Source organism: Carettochelys insculpta, chromosome 13, assembly GCF_033958435.1.
Source record: "Carettochelys insculpta isolate YL-2023 chromosome 13, ASM3395843v1, whole genome shotgun sequence".
Lineage (NCBI taxonomy): Eukaryota > Metazoa > Chordata > Testudines > Carettochelyidae > Carettochelys > Carettochelys insculpta.
The window spans coordinates 19832168-19849387 of record NC_134149.1 but is presented as its reverse complement, the minus strand read 5'-3'; the positions used below and the strand labels follow the sequence as shown (position 1 = coordinate 19849387).

Sequence of the window (17220 nt, the reverse complement as noted above, 5' to 3'; positions counted from 1 at the left end):
GTTCTGCAGCAGTCCGAAAGCCAAGCCAGACTGCATCTTTTTCTCCAGACATTTACAGCAGGAGAGAAAATTAAACACTTCAACATTCAGGCTCTGAGCAATAACAATAAAATGGCTGGAAATCGTACATCACATGACCAAATCAGCAGCCTGGCAATTCTCTCAACCACAGCACCACTTACCCCCATAGCCACCATGAACAAAAACACACCCCTGCACCCAGAAGTGCAGCACCCGCCACTCAAGCTATGCATAGGTGCAAACATACAGCTACCCCCGTTCTCTTTGTGATGCAGGAATTCACACCTCCAAAACCACAGAACCGCACAGGCAGACACACCCCCATGCAGTCATAAGGGTGGCTAACCCCACGAAGTGTCAGCAAGCCCTGGGCATGTTTACATTGCAGCCAGGAGCAAGCCTCCCTGCCTGGATAGATAAATTCTAGCAGGACTCAAGCTACCTCACTCAATATAATAGTGGGGATGTTTCAGCTTTGGTCTGGTGCGGTGCCTCTGTGCCCTCAGAGCTAAGTTTCTGCCCACAGTGGAATGTCGCTATTCCATGTGTGAGTCTGTCTGTGTGGGTAGAGAGGGTCATTCCCAGCTCCAGCGCAGACACCCTGCATGTCACAACCTCTCACTACGTTCCTGACCCTTCAGTCCTGGCATGCCTTTCCCAGGTGACAGAACAGCAGGGGTTTCACTGGACAGCACCCTTGATTTTTCACAGCCTGGCTTTGCAGCTCCTCCTCCTGGCCCACCTCTCCACTCATTTGCTGTCTCCTAGACATAGATGCAGCACTAGTCCCCAAGGCACAGCTGAAGCCACTAAATGCTAAGCAGCTGGCCCTCCATTCCTCTAGTATCCTCTGCCAGCACAGTTCCCCTCTTAGCTTCTCTTCCCCCCTTTGCCCACTTCTGCAAAATTGGACCTCAGATTGCTACACCCTGGGCCTCAGAACCACAAAATCAATACAGGAACAAGCTAGCAGCCATGCCAGCTCAAGCCCATAGCACATCTAATCTAGTATCCTTTATTTGTCATTGTCCTAAATGAGTGTTTCAGAGAAAGGGGCAGGAAACCTTGGATTGATCAATTATGGAATAATCTGCCAGAACCCAAGTGTCTTCATAATCCTTGTCACCCAGAGGTTGTCTTGTACTCTGAAGCATAGGGGTTTATAATCCTTCCAATATTCTACACATCCTTTGTAGTGTGGCTTTAAACGTTCCACCTATCTGTGCAAATGCCAAATGTGTTTTGAATTCTGCTAAACTCAGGCATCAATGTTATCTAATTCCAGTGAACTCCAGAGATTAATTCAGAGCAGGATGTAAGTATTTCTTTTTATCAGCTTTAAATGACCTGCCTTTCGAGATCATTGAGTATGCCCTTGTTCTCATCTTTCAAGAAAGGGTAAATGGGAGAGCCAAGCCCACCTTTCTTTATACTGCTCTCTCTCTACGATCTAAACAGCCACAACCATTTCAGTCCTTTCATGTGTCTAATCATTCCAAATAGGGATTTCAATGATTGATAGAGTACCACTACAGGACGGCCCTGGAAAAGGGCCATTCTTTAAAATAAAGGTCTGTCAAATGAAAAAAAGTCTTCTCAAATTCTTTTTATTAGCACTTGGCTCTAAATCCTGGCAGGGAAGCATGGGCTGTTGGGATGTTTCTCAACAGTGTGCAAAGCAGAACTTTGAGCTTTCCATGCACATCTGCTTCCCAAGTATTTGATTCGCTCTGTCGTGTGTGTGTGTGAGGTATTAGCAAAGAATATCCACACTGGTTTGTGAACATTTAAGGGTATCTCAGCTAGATTCACAAGCAGGATGTAGGTCCCTGACACTGGCACGGACACTGACAAAACCATCACTGAGCTACTGCTTAACCCTGTAGGCATCTAAATTCCCTGAGGTGCCTAAATTGCTGCCTGTGGTTATGTGCAAAGCTGCCTAAGGCCTGAACACCAAGCTGCCCAGTGCCTAACTCATGCCTAGGCCTTGGCAGGATTCACAGACTAGGCATCTTCCTGTCTACGATTCCTGCAGGGTCTGCTCTTCTAGGTGTTCTCAGAGCGTGCTTGTTATACCCAGCAGACAGCCCAGCAGTGATAAAATCTCCTAGTAATTAAACAGTCCTGGCCTACAATGTAGGAGACTTGGGTTCTAAATCCCCAGTGTGTCCGATCTGGAGGTGGGACAGGAAGCTGGACCTCCCAGATGATTGCACTGGGCTACAGCAAGGGGTAGGGTCACTTTTGCTCTCTCCCACCTTGTATGCAATACTTAAAAGTTAATTAGGTCCACAAGAGAATGACTTTTAAACCCAAGTAGTTAGGATGCACATATGTGGGGGACTGTGTTCAGTTCCTTGCTCTGAGTCCAACAAAGTGGGATCTGAATCTAGGTCTCCCACTTTGTGCGCTAACAAGGTGTGGGGAGTGGAGGGGAACCACGCTGTTATTCTTGAAAGGGCTAAAAGCACCTAACTCCAGGGGAGGGTTCCAAGCTTAGCTGTGAATCCTGAGCAGATATAGGTGCTTCATTCCCTGGGAGGGGCAGGACTGAGGTCCCACCCCACTCCTCAGCATTTCCTAGAGCTGAGCTCAGGCAGCTCCCCATTCTGCCCCCTGGCTTCTGCAGTCCCCTGTTTCAGATGCCTGACTCTACTTACACAATGCACAGGAAGCCAGGCTGCTCACTTGGGCTGGCAAATGACGCGAGGTAGCAGCGGTCGGGGATATGATTTTTAGTGTTACAATGCCTAAGCCCAGGGCAGCTTCTACTTAGCTCCTTGAAAAGTTATGATTTTTTTATGCTTCAGAGTTAAACTGAAGGGCCTTACAAAAAAAAAAAACAAAAAAACAAACAAAAAAAATCCTCCCTTTGAGTCAAGCGTGCGGTTTAGGTTAGAAAACATTTGTTGCTATAAGACACTTGTTGCCATATTTACCATTCTGTATAGGACATGGTAAATTAACAGAAAAAAACTAAGAGGCCAAATTCAGCCCAGGGGGGTTAAAAGGCTGGATTCTGATCTCGGTTACACCATTGTAGATCAGCCTAATGGAGGAGATATTCTGGTGTAATCGGCCCCCTTGATTCTTTTGATATCAGTAGAGTTGCATTCACTTACATCAGGGCTACACTTGGCCCAAAGCCTTCATATACTTTTATAATTGATGTATTCAGATGAATCCAGTGTTCCAGCTGTAATTGTGACCTCTGTTGAAATGATGCTCCTAAAATTACCTTGACAAATTAACTAATAAGAAAATTAATGTGAAGAAAGCATTTCAGTTCTGGGAGGCTGGTTGCATTTGATATAAGTAGTAGGAGAAAAGCTACTGATATCAAATTCCATTGTTCATCCATGTTTTCCTCTTCTCTTCCTTCCTTCCTTTTCCATTGTGCTTATCACAGAGTATAAAAGCACCATTTCAAATGTGTATTAACAATCTGGAAGTGAAAAAAAATAATTGGTAATGGACCAAAATCAGAATCTTGAATTTAATAATGAGGAATTTGAACTGCTTGGAATTTTAAAGCTGATAGAGAATCTTTATGAATTGTGAACTGCCCCATAAAATTTTCGTTCCATAATCAAAAGGGAGATGCAGTCAGCATGCCAGTAACCTAGTGAAGAGCTGCTCTCACTAAAATGTCACATGAGAAAAGAATCTCACAGGAACAGCTTGAGAGGTTGAGTCCATTGGATTCAAACCTGAGCCTTAACCATTTCAGCTTTTCAAATCTGAACCCTGAGTGTTAGGCTAACCCTAACTGAGATCCAGATTTGAACACCATCTGTTCAAGTATTCAAATGCTGGTTAGTGTACTGCATAATGAAATGTCGTTAGCAGTTGTGGCTTTCAGGGCAACATTAAAGTGTTTACTGCACCATTAATTCTTGCACCCTTGTTATTTCTTTCAGTATAATGGTTCTCGTCCAAGGGAGGAATGGGAAATGTGGCACCCAACGCTCATTGCTGAAGCGCTTTTTGCAATATCCAACATTTTAAGTTCCTTGCGTCTCATATCCCTGTTTACAGCAAACTCCCACCTGGGCCCCTTGCAGATCTCTCTGGGACGCATGCTGCTAGACATCCTCAAATTCCTTTTTATCTACTGTCTGGTGCTTCTGGCTTTTGCCAATGGACTGAACCAGCTTTATTTTTACTATGAGACCAGTGCCTCGGAGGAACCCAACAACTGCAAGGGGATCCGATGTGAGAAACAGAACAATGCATTCTCCACGTAAGACTCCATTCCCTTTCTGTTTCTAATGCTGACTTTTGTTGCTTTCTACCTCAACAGCCTCTACCTTCCTTTGTCAGGCCATTTGGCTGGTTATATAAGGATGGTCTGAGTTAACTGGGGCAGACATTTTGCTGAAGTCTGTCTTTTAGTTGTCATGAATGACACTCAGTCTGGAAAAGGAAGCTCAAGGTGCTAGTTCCGGATCACGAAGTCTAGCCACATGATGGAAAATAAGCATCATAGAAATTTAAAATTGAAAACAGTTGCTGTCTCCAGGTCTTCTGTCCATTTCCCATTCAATGTAGGTGGTTCTGTACATATATACTGAGAGATTTTAGTAATTCCCAGTGTAATTTCAGTATCCTTGGGGGGGGGGGGGTGGAAATCACTGTTGATCAGCAGAAGAACTAGTTTGAGTGTGATTATGAGAAAAACAGAAAAAGTATAAAAGTGAAGGACCAAACCTATGCATAAAATAAAATAGTATACATGATAGCCGTAAAAGTGCTGCATGCAATCAAGTCCAAAGAAAGAACTTGTCTGGGATAGGCGATAGCACTTGTAATACAGCGAGGGCAGAATTCTCATCTCACCTATGCTGGGTTCACCAGTGCAACACTATTGACTTCAGTGATTTCGTTTACACAGGTGTAGGCCTCGGAGTGTCTGAGAAATCTTGGCAGAAATGCTAGTTCTTTACTGAGGAACTCCTACATAAACTGCTGGGATGGTCATTGGCCCAGATCTGGGCTGAAAAAAAAACAAAACTTAAATTGTCTGTCTTGTGCATTATTTTAATGAATAATAGCTGTAATATTGCTAATAATCAGCACCAATACAATTGATTTTGGGGCTCTTACACTGCTTGAAAAATACAATGGAAGATAAATAAAAATGCAAACAAGCAGAACACGTTGTTCACCATTTGATACTGTATCAGATAAAACTCAGTTATGTTCCCAAATTCTCCATTCATCTTTTGCCCAAATGCTTTTGATTAAAAAAAATGGGTTTTACAATATGTACATTAGATTCTCGCAGGGAAGAAGGAGAATTTAGGAAACTACGGAGGAGGAGAAGTAGGTGATCAGAAGCAGTCAACATGGATTCACCAGGGGCAAATCATACCTGACCAACCTGACTGCCTTCTCTGATGAGCTAACTGGTTCTGCAGATGTGAGGAACACGAGTGGTGGATGCGATGTAACTTGACTTTGGCAAAGTTTTTGACGTGGTATCCCACAATATTCTTGTCAGCAAGTTAAAGTAGTATGGATTGGATGAATGGACTATAAGGTGAATAAAAAATGGCTGGCTCGATTTTTGGGCTCAACGGGTGGTGATTAGGAGCTCGATGTGTAGTTGGAAGCCATTATCTAGAGGAGTGCCCCTGGGGACAGTTTTGTTCAATATCTTCATTAATTATTTGGATGATGGGACGGATTGAACCCTCAGAAAGCTTACAGAAGACACTAAGTTGGATGGGAGAGGTAGATATGCTGGAGGGTCCAGAAAGACCCAGAAATATTGGAGGATTGGGCCCCCCAAAAAAAAAAATCTGATGAAATTCAAGGACAAATGCAGAATCCCACACTTAGGATGGAAGAATCCCATGTATTGCTATAGGCTGTGGACCAAGTTACTAGGCAGAAGCTCTGCAAAAAAGGACCTCAGGATTGCAGTGGATGAGGACTTGGATGAGTCAACAAGAAGGTTGACAGCATATCAGGTGCATTAGTAGCAGCATGTACCACAGATCAAGGGAAGTGACTACTCCCCTCTGTACAGCAATGGTGAGGCCACATCTGGAGTACTGCATACAGTTTTGGTTCTCTTATTAGAGAAAGCATGTGGACAAATTGGAGCGAGTCCAACAAAGGGCAGTGAAAATGATTAGGGGTCTGGGGCACATGATACGAGGAGAGGCTGAGGTAATTGGCCTTATTTAGTCTGCAAAAGAAAAAAGTTTGAAGAGGAATTTGATGGCAGTCTTCAGCTACCTGAAGGAGGTTCCAAAGAGGAAGGAGACAGGTTGTCCTCAGGGGTGACAGATAACAGAACAAGGATCAATGGTCTCAAGCTGCAGTGTGTGAGGCCTATGTTGGATAGTAGGAAAAACTATTTCACCAGGAGGGTGATGAAGCAGTGGAATGGGTTGCCTGGAGAGGTGGTGGAGTCTCTGTCCTTAGAAGTTTTTAAGACCTGGCTTGACAAAGCCCTGACCGGGATGATTTAGTTGGGATTGGTCTGATTTTGAACAGGGTTTGAACTAGATGGCTTCCTAAGGTCTCTTCCTGCATAATCTTCTATGGTTCTATGAAATCCAGGCTTTGATAGACAACCCCCCCCACCCCACAAGCATTCATGGCCTCAGGGCAGAAGATCAACTGCTCTGACTATCCTGCTAATGCTTTTCTCTTAAAGGCCATGTCTACACTACATCACCCTTCCTGAAGGGGCACGCTAATGAGCGAAAGGAAACATTCAAATGAGGTGTGGATTTAAATATCCTGCACTTCATTTGCATATTCCTGAGAGATCTTGCTTCCGGAAAAGCCTTTTCTGGAAGCAAAAGCAGCCCTGTAGATGGGGTTTTTTTTCCCAGAGGAAAAGCCCCTTTACGGAAGACCCTCAAACATTTGAGGAATAAGAGGGTCTTCCAGAAGGAGGGTTTCCTTCCAAAAGGAACCCTGTCTACATGGATGGTTTTGCTTCCAGAAAAGGCTCTTCTGGAAGTGAGCTCTCATGGGTATATGCAAATGAAGCACAATATATTTAAATCCACTCCTCATTTGAATGCTCCCCTTCACTCATTAGCATGCCCCTTCCAGAAGGGCGGTGCAGTGTAGATGTGGCCAAAAAGAGCAGAGCCACTTATGAGAAATTACATCTGCAGCTGCCAGAGTCAACATGTCAACAATCCCTCCAAATCAATGTTACCAAAGGCAGATGATCTAAGAGAAGCACAGACATGTTATCATACTACTTAGAAGAGCTCTTCAACCATTTCAGATCAGAAGCGTGGTGAGGTTGGTTAACTCATTTACCCCAATATAAATCCAGAATAATACATATGGGAAAAAAAAAACAAAAAAAACAAAAAAAAAACAACCTAGAATCAAGGCCCTGGGGTGAATATTTTTAATGCCCCTATTAAAATGTTTTATGCTCCCTTTGCAGCAGTAAATTAACTAAACAAATACTATTTCTGGAGCTGAGCTAAAGCTGATCCATAGAGGGAAATGTTTTGGCAGGACATGGTGCTCTATGAATTGAAGTTTCTAACAAGTGGGAGGCCTGAAGCATTCAGGTCAGAACCAGCTCCAGACAGTCCTAGAGTTGAAGGATGGATGGGGCAGAGGGGAGTATTCAGTCTAGTATTTTTGGTTGGGCCTATCTTTATTGCAAGCGAGTTAATTTGCTGTGTTCAGTGCCATCCAAGCAACAAAGGAAATGAGATGACTGACTAAAGAAAAGGCCCATTTGGTCACAGAGGAGCTAGGGTGGGGAGGGAGGGAGGGAAATGAGGTGGAGGGCAGAAGGTGATTTTCAAGTTTCTAAGAGGGTGTAGCACACAATGGGGAATTTAAAAATGATATAGAACCACTTGACAGAAAATGCATAAATCAACTTGACAGCGTCCTTTAAAAATCAGAGCACTCATTTTCCTGTACTCCTGTGCATTTAAACCTCATGCCAACAAAATTGCCTCACAAAAAGACATGTGAGGGGGCTCAGCATCTGGGGACAGAGGTTTGTTTAAAACAAAGCAGCAGTAGGTGGGGAACATTAGGAGCTGGCTCCCTTGGCAGGGGGCAGAATACATCACCATTGCCTTTTTGTCTGAACGGTGCTTAAGAAGTTTATTCACCATGTTCTTAAAAGTTTAAAATAGTCATTATGAACACCCCCAGGGCAAGCTGACATTTCACTCTTCAAACTGACACACAGCGTGTGCAACTCACTAAGAATGGGCAACCGGCAAAATAGGAAATTATATCTATGGGACTCTTAGAATGAGCAGCACTGGCATGAATTCAAATCAAGCCTAATGTTACCGCAAGTTGGCTTTAATTAATTCATCCCTAGTGGTAAGACGAATGCAAAATGCTTCCAATGAGTCCCCTTGATTTTTTAAAAGTGTTCCAAGGCAGTTGCATAATAAGACCTAATTGTATAATCTAAGTGAAGGAGAAACAGGCGCACTGTTTGCGCATGGTCAACTTGTTTAAAATTTAACACCTATTTACTGTGATATTATTTTTATTACGCCCCAAGGATGGGTCTAATGTGTTGGAGAAATTTTCTGCCCCACAAACACAGCTCAAGGAAAAGTTGTATTCCTTTGTGACAGCAAACGAGGTGAAGGCATTAATAATTCAAATTTGTACGCTTTGGACCCACTGTGCTTAAGAAAGTGGAGTGTGTCTATTGCTTAGACAGGCAGTCTAAAGAATATTTTTATTACAGAGGCTCAGTCAACCAAGAGTAAGTGGGTGAGGGTGGTCAGTGGCTCCTTGTTTTCTGCAATACCATTTTGCCCTGAGAGGGATGTTGTTAAGTGGGTTGCCACTCTCTCCAAGATACTCTAGAAACTGCCGACTTACTGGAAATTACCGGCGCACCCGAGGGAGAAGCAGACACTCTTTCTCACAGATGCTTTGAGAGGGCACTTCAGGTTTGTGTTCCCTCATGGTAGATGCTCAGAGTTCAAGTTTCAGAAGCGATTTCTGTTTTAAAAAGAGTGCTCCTCCAAAGTGCCCAACAGCAGACATGGACTTCTGGTTTGGGCAGGGGGGCTGGCAGACTTGCTGGGCCCCTGGGCAAGGTGAGGGGGCAGCCCTGCACTCCAAGAAGGGTCAGGGCCTTGGGCAGAACTGGTGGGCTTGGAGCAAGGAGCCCACAGAGCCACACAGGCTGCTCCAGGTGGTGCTCTGATGGCAATTTAAAGGGCCTAGAGCTCTGGTCAGTGCCACTCCTGCAGGGGTGGTGGCAGCCAGAAGCCCTGGGCCCTTTTGAATTGGTAGGCCCCAGGGCAACCACCCCATTTGCTGCCCTTTCCTCACCTTCAGATCGCCGGTTAGGCATTGTGTGCAGCATTGACTGCATTAGACAGAGAGGAAAGGATAACCAAATATTATAATTTGTACAAAATTGCAGAACCCATAAATATCAGCCTTGCTGCTTCTGGGCTGAGGGAGGAACCCCTGGCTCAGACAGAATCCCTCCTGAGTCCACTACCTGAAGGGAGGAGCTCCAAAGAGGAAAGAGCCACACTGAACTCAAAGGCACTGGTTGTGGAGGGAGATGCTATTTTATGAGAGCAAATGTAACACAATGTGGCCCTCAGGAAAAACCACATCTGTTACATCTGCTCCTGATAAACTGCACTGGCTGCTAATGCCTTAGGATACCGTTCAGGGTCACGTGCGAGTATAAGCCCAGTATTCCTTCTTGACCTAGGGTCTAAATTCCACTCTTAGTTACAAAGGTGCAAGGCTGAAGTAACAAGCTAGTCACCCTTAAGGAATTACTCCACATTAATATTAGTGGGGCAGAGGGTGGAATGTCACCCCTTGGTCCTAAATCCTTGAACAAATACCTTCCATTTTATGTTCCTACCCAAGGGTTACTGCTGGATGGGGAGGATGCAATCCTGCAAGGTACATTCAAGCAGCAAGTCAAGGAAATTGCTTTTCTCAGTCAAAAAACTCTATGCCACAATGTCTCCCAGAGGCCTTAGTTAATCCCATTAGTGCATGCTGTAAGGCATCTTTATGTCAGATAATTCACTTTTGACTACTAGCTCACACCTTTCATTTAGGTTTTTCTTCTGTTTGTCCTTTTTCCCCCCCGATTCTGTATGCAACAGAATGCCTTTATGTAGAGTTCTTCCCTTTTGTTGTTCGGTAGTTTGTTGGATAGCCCTTGCGTTCTTCCTTTGGTCATATTAATTTAATGTTATTTGAGCTGAGCGGCTAGGCCAGGTGAATTTTCATTCATTTGGTTCATTATGATGAGTCGATACCTCATTTGTTATTCTAGGTCTTAATAATAATAATATTCTTTTCCACAAACTATTTGCTGAAAAATCAGTTGCGTTTGCTCCTCTGTAAATTGAAGATGATACTGGCTTCCTTTGTAAAGCTCTTTGAGGCCCACTGGTGAAAAGCAATATAAGGGATAAGTATTACTGGTAATAGAATCAAATGAGTTCAGCTGTTTAGCTGGGAGAGGAGGAGTGGTTCCTTTAAGTGTGGATGTACTGGTGGTGTCATGTAACAATATCATATGTGCTTTTTTCTTTGCATTGTTCAGATACAATTTCACAGATTTAAGAAATGGGGACAAATCCCTAGGTCCTTAATCATTTTTACCTCTTCCTGATTCAATTAATAAGCTTCTCATAAGTTCAGATCAAGGTTTGGAGGGTCATTTATTAAAGACTTAGTAATTCAGCCCATAATCTACAGAACCCAGTTTGTAATACAAGAGTTAAAAATTTAAATAATGTCAGCTCCCCTCTGGACCAGTGTGAATGCCAAAGAATGTAACAGATGTGTGAACAATCACCATAAGAGATTACGAATATTGCAAGCACATTTCAAATAGGTAATATTCTCTCAGTTATACTTTGTTTTTTACCATAAGATTCTTCTTTAAAAAAAGCCATCTGTGATCCCAGACCAAAACAGCTTAAAGGTAGAGAAGAACGTCAGCTCCTAACACCTTGAAACAATAATACCCAAAGGAGCGATTATTCAGACTGCTGATAATGTATTTAACATTCCTGCAAAAGGTCACTTGTCTTTGGCTGAAACCATAGCAGCCCAGAGTGCTCTCAACGGCTCTAAAGTTGAGGGGTCAGGTGATTTCAAAGGAGAACCTGATCATGCTGCATTAAATTAGGTGACACTTCCTTCTGAGGCAGTAGTGAAGAGTGGTTCCTGGGTAACCGAGTCCTGTACTGCGGTACGGTCTCTCATTCAGCTGAGACATGATACAGGGGTTCTTGACCACCAGTGATGCTAGGATACAGCACAGGTTTGCGCCCCAGCACCCTGGTTAATATGCGACTGAGGTGGTTTCATGCTCTCTGCCAATATCATCCCTGGAAGCACAACTGGATGTGACATTCTTCACCTTCTCTCCAGTGATGCATTATTGCCGCATGCCATCGTGTGCTGCACGTGACAGCTGACTGGACTATTACCTGTGCATGTTACATGCAGAGCTGTTCATGGTGTAGATACTGTGGAACTGGAGGGATTATATTGTGGCAGGCACATCTTTAATAACAGGGGCCAGAGTGTGTCTGTCCCTGTGTATGTGTGTGAATGCACGCAGGGGAGTCTCCCGGTGCACCTGCCAAGGTGTGTACAGCCTTAGTCATTACAGTCCCAGGACTGCCACAGTACACTGCAATTCTGCAAGGGGGAGAGAAGGCTGTGGTCATGCTGCAGTTCCCTCCTATGCTGGCTGAGGGACTGTAGCCTGTGAGGGAGCAGCGCATACGGACCCTCTAGAAAGGCAGGTGTAAATTCTGCTCCACAGCACACTCCTCTCAGCAGAAGTGTGGGGAGCAGCCCGTCTGGGTGCACTGCAGGCAAAATGGCTCTAGTGGGGCAGCGCTATCTGCCCCTGGGCAGGGCCCACAGCGCCCATCTTCCCCCGGCCACGGCTCACTGTGCCCTCAGATACAAGGCAGACCAATCTGCACCTCACCGTGGCCATGGTGCAGAAAGCCCTATGTGGCCGTGCCCCACTGCTCTCAGAGAGCTAAGTGTTCCTCCTGTCCCTCTAGGGGCCCAAGTAGTAAAGCGCACTTTGTTTTTTGCAGACTCTTTGAGACCCTTCAGTCGCTCTTCTGGTCTGTGTTCGGTCTGTTGAATCTCTACGTCACCAATGTGAGGGCCCGACACGAGTTCACGGAGTTTGTCGGGGCCACCATGTTCGGAACGTACAATGTCATCTCCCTGGTCGTGCTGCTGAACATGCTCATAGCCATGATGAACAACTCCTACCAGCTCATCGCTGTAAGTTGTCCGGCCATCCATCTTGCCCTGCAAACTATTGGCTTTACACGACACATGTGCGTCTCAGGGTTTCTTCCAGGCTGGTTGGGGCTATTTCTCAACCCCTCCCAGCTAGTGTGTCCAGGGGAGCCAACAGCCTCTGCAAGACCCTAGGCAAGGCGTGTGGGAGGGGGCATCTCAGCAAGAGGCAGAGTCAGAGTCAGAGGCAGAAGGGGTGGGGCTGAAAGCAGCCAGCCCTTAGCACAGACCCCTCCCCCCAGAGCACACCATGCTAGTCCCCTCCCTGCAGCCCTTGGAGTGCTCCAGGCAGTACGGTGTGGTGCTCCAGCTGTGATTTACATGGCCCAGAGCTCCACCCACTACCCCAGCTACTGTGGCAGCGGCCAGAGCTCCAGCCCGTTTGATTGTCAGGCCCCAGGGCAATTGCCTCCTTGGTCTTACCACCCCCCCCATCAGCAAACCTGGATGTGATGATGAAGTTTCCGGTCACCAGACTGAAACAGTTTGTTTCTATACTCATGGATGCTGCTCTGCTAGAGCAATGTGATTGACAGCAGTCATCACTTGTTAACGGTCCTGTCTTTTCTTAAATTCTGCTCTCAGGAGTATTAATCACTTTGTCACTAACAGCATATTTACATGCCACATAGCAGTCCGGAAACCCAACGCAGCTGGGCAGTTTTATTGGAAAGGTTTTCCCCCCCTTTCACTTTGTTTCATTTTTTAAATGTTCTCTGGTGTCATTTTTCCTCAGTCATACCATTTATTATTCAAACCCTCTTCCCTTGGACATGCCACATCTGTCACTTTTGATTCCAAAATGGCTCAACTGAAATAATTTACTTCCCAGCTGAATTGCAAACCCCTCCTGTAAGCGCCTGATCCTGCAACCCTGAAATCACCGATTCTAGGCCAGAGCTTGGCAGCCAAAAATAGCTAGGAGTGTGTTTTGTTTTTTTTTTTTAATTTAGTAAAATAAATCCTTAATTTAAGAGCTGCAATGCATGTGAATATGAGAAGTCATTAATAAATATCAAACCATGCTTTTTGTACCCCGTATTTTAAAAACAATGTGCACACATCTCCTGTAATGTATTACACCTATTAAAGGGGGAGTTATCCATCATTTCAAGATCACATATCATTTGCTATTTAGATATTAACTGTTCATTATTGGGCTTTTAGACATTCACCAAAATATCAAAAATAATCAGGGTTTGTTTTTTTTTAAAAAAACCAAAAAAAAACCAAAACACACCGTGCAATTATAGCATCAGGAGCTACAAAGAAGTCCTTGAAAGCCACAGACCTCGACCTAGGCTAACTCATGCAGAATGAGTTGTGTCTGGCGCTGTGGGTCCAGTTTCAAACTTGACCAACACTGTACCTGAGTGTTTACATTGGTTTTTAAAACTACACCCTCATTTTAAAGTACCTACAGGCCAATTTGAAGTTCCAAAGGCAGAACTGGGGACACTGTCAAGTGTTAGGAAAACTGGAGTCTCAATGACATTAGGTATTTGAGCAAGAGTTAGGGAGTGCAGGTTGAGAGGAAAAAGGACAGTCAGTGATCCTGGGAAGGCACTACTATTATTTCCTATTCATTATACTCCAGCCACCCTACCCAAACTCAGAAACACCACCACATGAGTTAGGCAGCAGGGAATACACCATAAATAAGAATAAGAATCAACTGAAACACAGTTTGAACACCCCATCTGCTGAATGGTGTTGGTATAAATGGAGCATGGAACAATCACGAACAGCAAATATTTTCCTCAAATCTGTTCGAAGACAATCGGCTCAGATAAGCTATTCTCATGGAAGCATTTCTTCTTCTGTAGCTGAGCAAAATGTTCCTACCATTGTTTGTGACATTGAGCAGATGGGGATGGTGGGAACGTCAGAGAATACTTCCTTAACACCTCATATGTAATATAGAAATTCCCACAGTTACATGTGCCAGGAAGGCAGGAGATAGTAAGCTACTGGCTGTCACGGTGCAGCCCACTGAAACCTGCAAAAAGCTCAATTCTTAAAAGTTGACATTTCTGCATTTGTGGCTTACAGCATTCTGTGTGGCTAGAAAGTTGCTTCTTCTGAGAGTTATATGTATTAAATTGATATGTTCCCTAACTGCAATTAATCAAAAACTGATTCAGTTTTGTGAGCATGGTTCATTTTCTTAACCCGCCTTAAGAGACAGTAAACAGAGCTCCCCTTTTGGGGCTGGTTGCTGAACTGAGCAGCTTTACTTATCTTAATGCTACTTTTCTTGAGGATATAAAGCCTATTAGATAACAGCAGCTCACTGCATGAGGATCAGAAAGCCCTGTGAGCAGTGTTTCCTGTAAGGTGAGCACTTGGGTGGCTGCCCAGGAGGAATTCAGGTGCACTGCTTACCTGAGCACCTGCAGCTGGCAGTATATGGTTTTTATTGATGGTGCACATCCACACATGCCTTGGTGCATGTAACAAAATTATTCTGCTCAGGGATGGAAAAAGTGAGAGGGAACACTGCTGGTGAGTTGTGGTGTCCATCTCATACATACATGAGCGAAAAGACCTGCCACAGTCAAGTCTGGGGCACCATGAGAGCTCACTGTTAGTCTTTAAGGAGTTACAGGGCTACTTGGTTTTTTAGTGTCCCTCAAGTGACTTGCTGCAAGATGTCAGAACACACGGTTGCCCGTTTTTGTAACAGACGTTCTTTAAGATGTGTTGTTCACATCCCTTCCAAACAGGTGCGCAGGCATCACATCACATGCGTGACCATCAGAAGTTTCCCCTGGCAGCTCCAATTGGGGTCAGCTGTGGAGCACCCTGGGGTGGTAACAATATGGTAGCCCTTGTGTACCACTGCCAACCCTGCCTCTCCCTCATTTCCTTCTTGCTGGCTATGCCAACAAAGAGGAAGGAAAGTGAGTATTGGAATGGATGTGAACTATACAGCTTGAAGAACACCATTTACGAAAAGAGGTAACTGTCTTTTCTTCTTCTTCAAGTGCTTGTTCACAGATTCCAGTCGGGTGACTCCTGAGCCACTATGCCCTGGAGGAGGGGTTGGAATTAGGAAGCACTGAGTGGAAGACTGCCCTACCCACCGTTGCATCAGCCCTAGTTTGTTGGTCTATGGCATAATGAGCTGTGAATGTGTGCATACAATGCACATACACCTGATTGGCATTGACCTGAGCAAGCACTCTAAGAGCAAATTGTTAGTGCTAAGTGGTCTAATAGGCATTTGTCTTTTTCATACAGGAAAAAGACAAAGCCCTTGTCAGCTGACTGCTGAGTTATCTTCCAGAAAACTAGTTTTTTCAAGAGCTTAAGTAACCCCTGGAATCATGGTGAGAGTTGCTTCTCTCACCCACCAACACCAAAATGGTGCCTCTAAGTCAAGTCCCCAGAGACTGTCGACACTGGTCATTTGCCAGTATTCCATTCAGGGTGCATCAACACCAATTGTTAATGAGCCACTCAGCGGTGCCATCAGCTCTTTCTTCCCCTCACACGCCCCAGTGGAGTGCTGCTACATCAGCAGCCCAAGGAGCAAAAGTCCAAACCATATCCCTGTGATAAGTCTTTGAGTGTTTTGTATCTACATCCACTTTTTCTGTGATGCTGGACTCCGGGCTTCCTTGCTTTCTGTCCATTGTCCCAGTGACTGGGTTTACTTGTTGGGTGTTTGGGTGGGACACAACACTACAGCATGAAGCCACTGAATAACTGTAGAAGACACCGTAAGGCTCGCAAATAGCATGACCTTTGCGCAACCTAAGGGGACTCCCAATCTACTGAGCTGCATGAAATTTTTGCTTTTTGGACTAAGCTATTTCTGACTTCAATAGCTTTGTCCCCTGAGGGGCAGCCTGTGGCAATTCAGGTATTAATTTTGCACCACATAACCTGCATGCTCTTCCCTTTTGCCAAGCCATTGTCAGTATCTGATCACAGGAGGCCCTACACTTCACAAATAAGCAGTGAGACAAAATCCAGACACCTCGTTAAATTTCAGTACATTTCTGGGCCTCATCAACTTCTGAAGATCAGAATGTTCCATAGAGCAGCACAGAGTGCAGCTGTATGCCTCACACTGCTGGCTCCAGCCATAAATAGCCTCCGTTACGAACTCAGATGGAATATGCCATGACAAGTAGAAGGACAATGAAATTTATCTTTGGGAAACTGGGGTGGCCAGGTAGCTCCATCATTCACAAGTGGCATAAAGTAACAAGGTGGGTAATGAGGTCAGATGTGATATGTTATTTCTCATATGGTCACCACTTGGTTATATCTGGGTAAAGTCCTTCTGCATGTGTAGATGTTAATTCTGCACAGCACCTTGATGTCTGAAAGGAGACTACAAGCCTATAGGTAAAGCTTAGTCTGATTATACACAGGAATGAAGTTTTTCTATGGGACCAAAGATGCACAGGTATTTTGCAAGGGTAAACATTCAGCAGGCTTTGTGAAACTGTCCCCCAGTTGACCTCAGATTCTAGGTGTTTCAATATACCCCATAGGAGTTCATCACAAGAGTATCTTGGTCTTGTTTAGAGGGTAAATGAGAGACAGATGAATTTAATAGCTGAAGCTGTCACTTCTGCACTCAGAAAATCCTAGGACTGTCATAAGCCAAGCTGGTTAGTATGTGGATGGGAAGATTCCAAGAAAAAGATCCAGGGAATGTTCTTTCCAGCACCAAAAATGACTTCAACTGGCCTCTTGCATCCAGGCTTTGTGAATTAGTCCTGCGCTGTTCACTGAATGATGTTCTGACCTTCTTGTGTAGTGCTGTTGTGCTCTGCGAGGCAGCTGTTGGGTTCCTCTTTTCTGAGAGGCAACCAATATCAATGCACTGTATACATTTGGGGCAGTGTTCTGGGATCTCCTGAGCTAAAATAGAAGATG

At 44.6% G+C, this 17220-nt stretch overlaps 1 protein-coding gene across 1 annotated transcript in view; it reads left to right on the top strand.

Moving 5' to 3' along the window:
- Positions 1–17220, top strand: part of TRPC5 (transient receptor potential cation channel subfamily C member 5) — a 105440-nt gene that overhangs the window by 66796 nt on the left and 21424 nt on the right. The window contains exons 5-6 of the mRNA XM_075007696.1: positions 3945–4267; positions 12111–12306. Coding sequence (XP_074863797.1) covers positions 3945–4267; positions 12111–12306 — 519 coding nt within the window. The remainder of the gene's footprint in view (positions 1–3944; positions 4268–12110; positions 12307–17220) is intronic.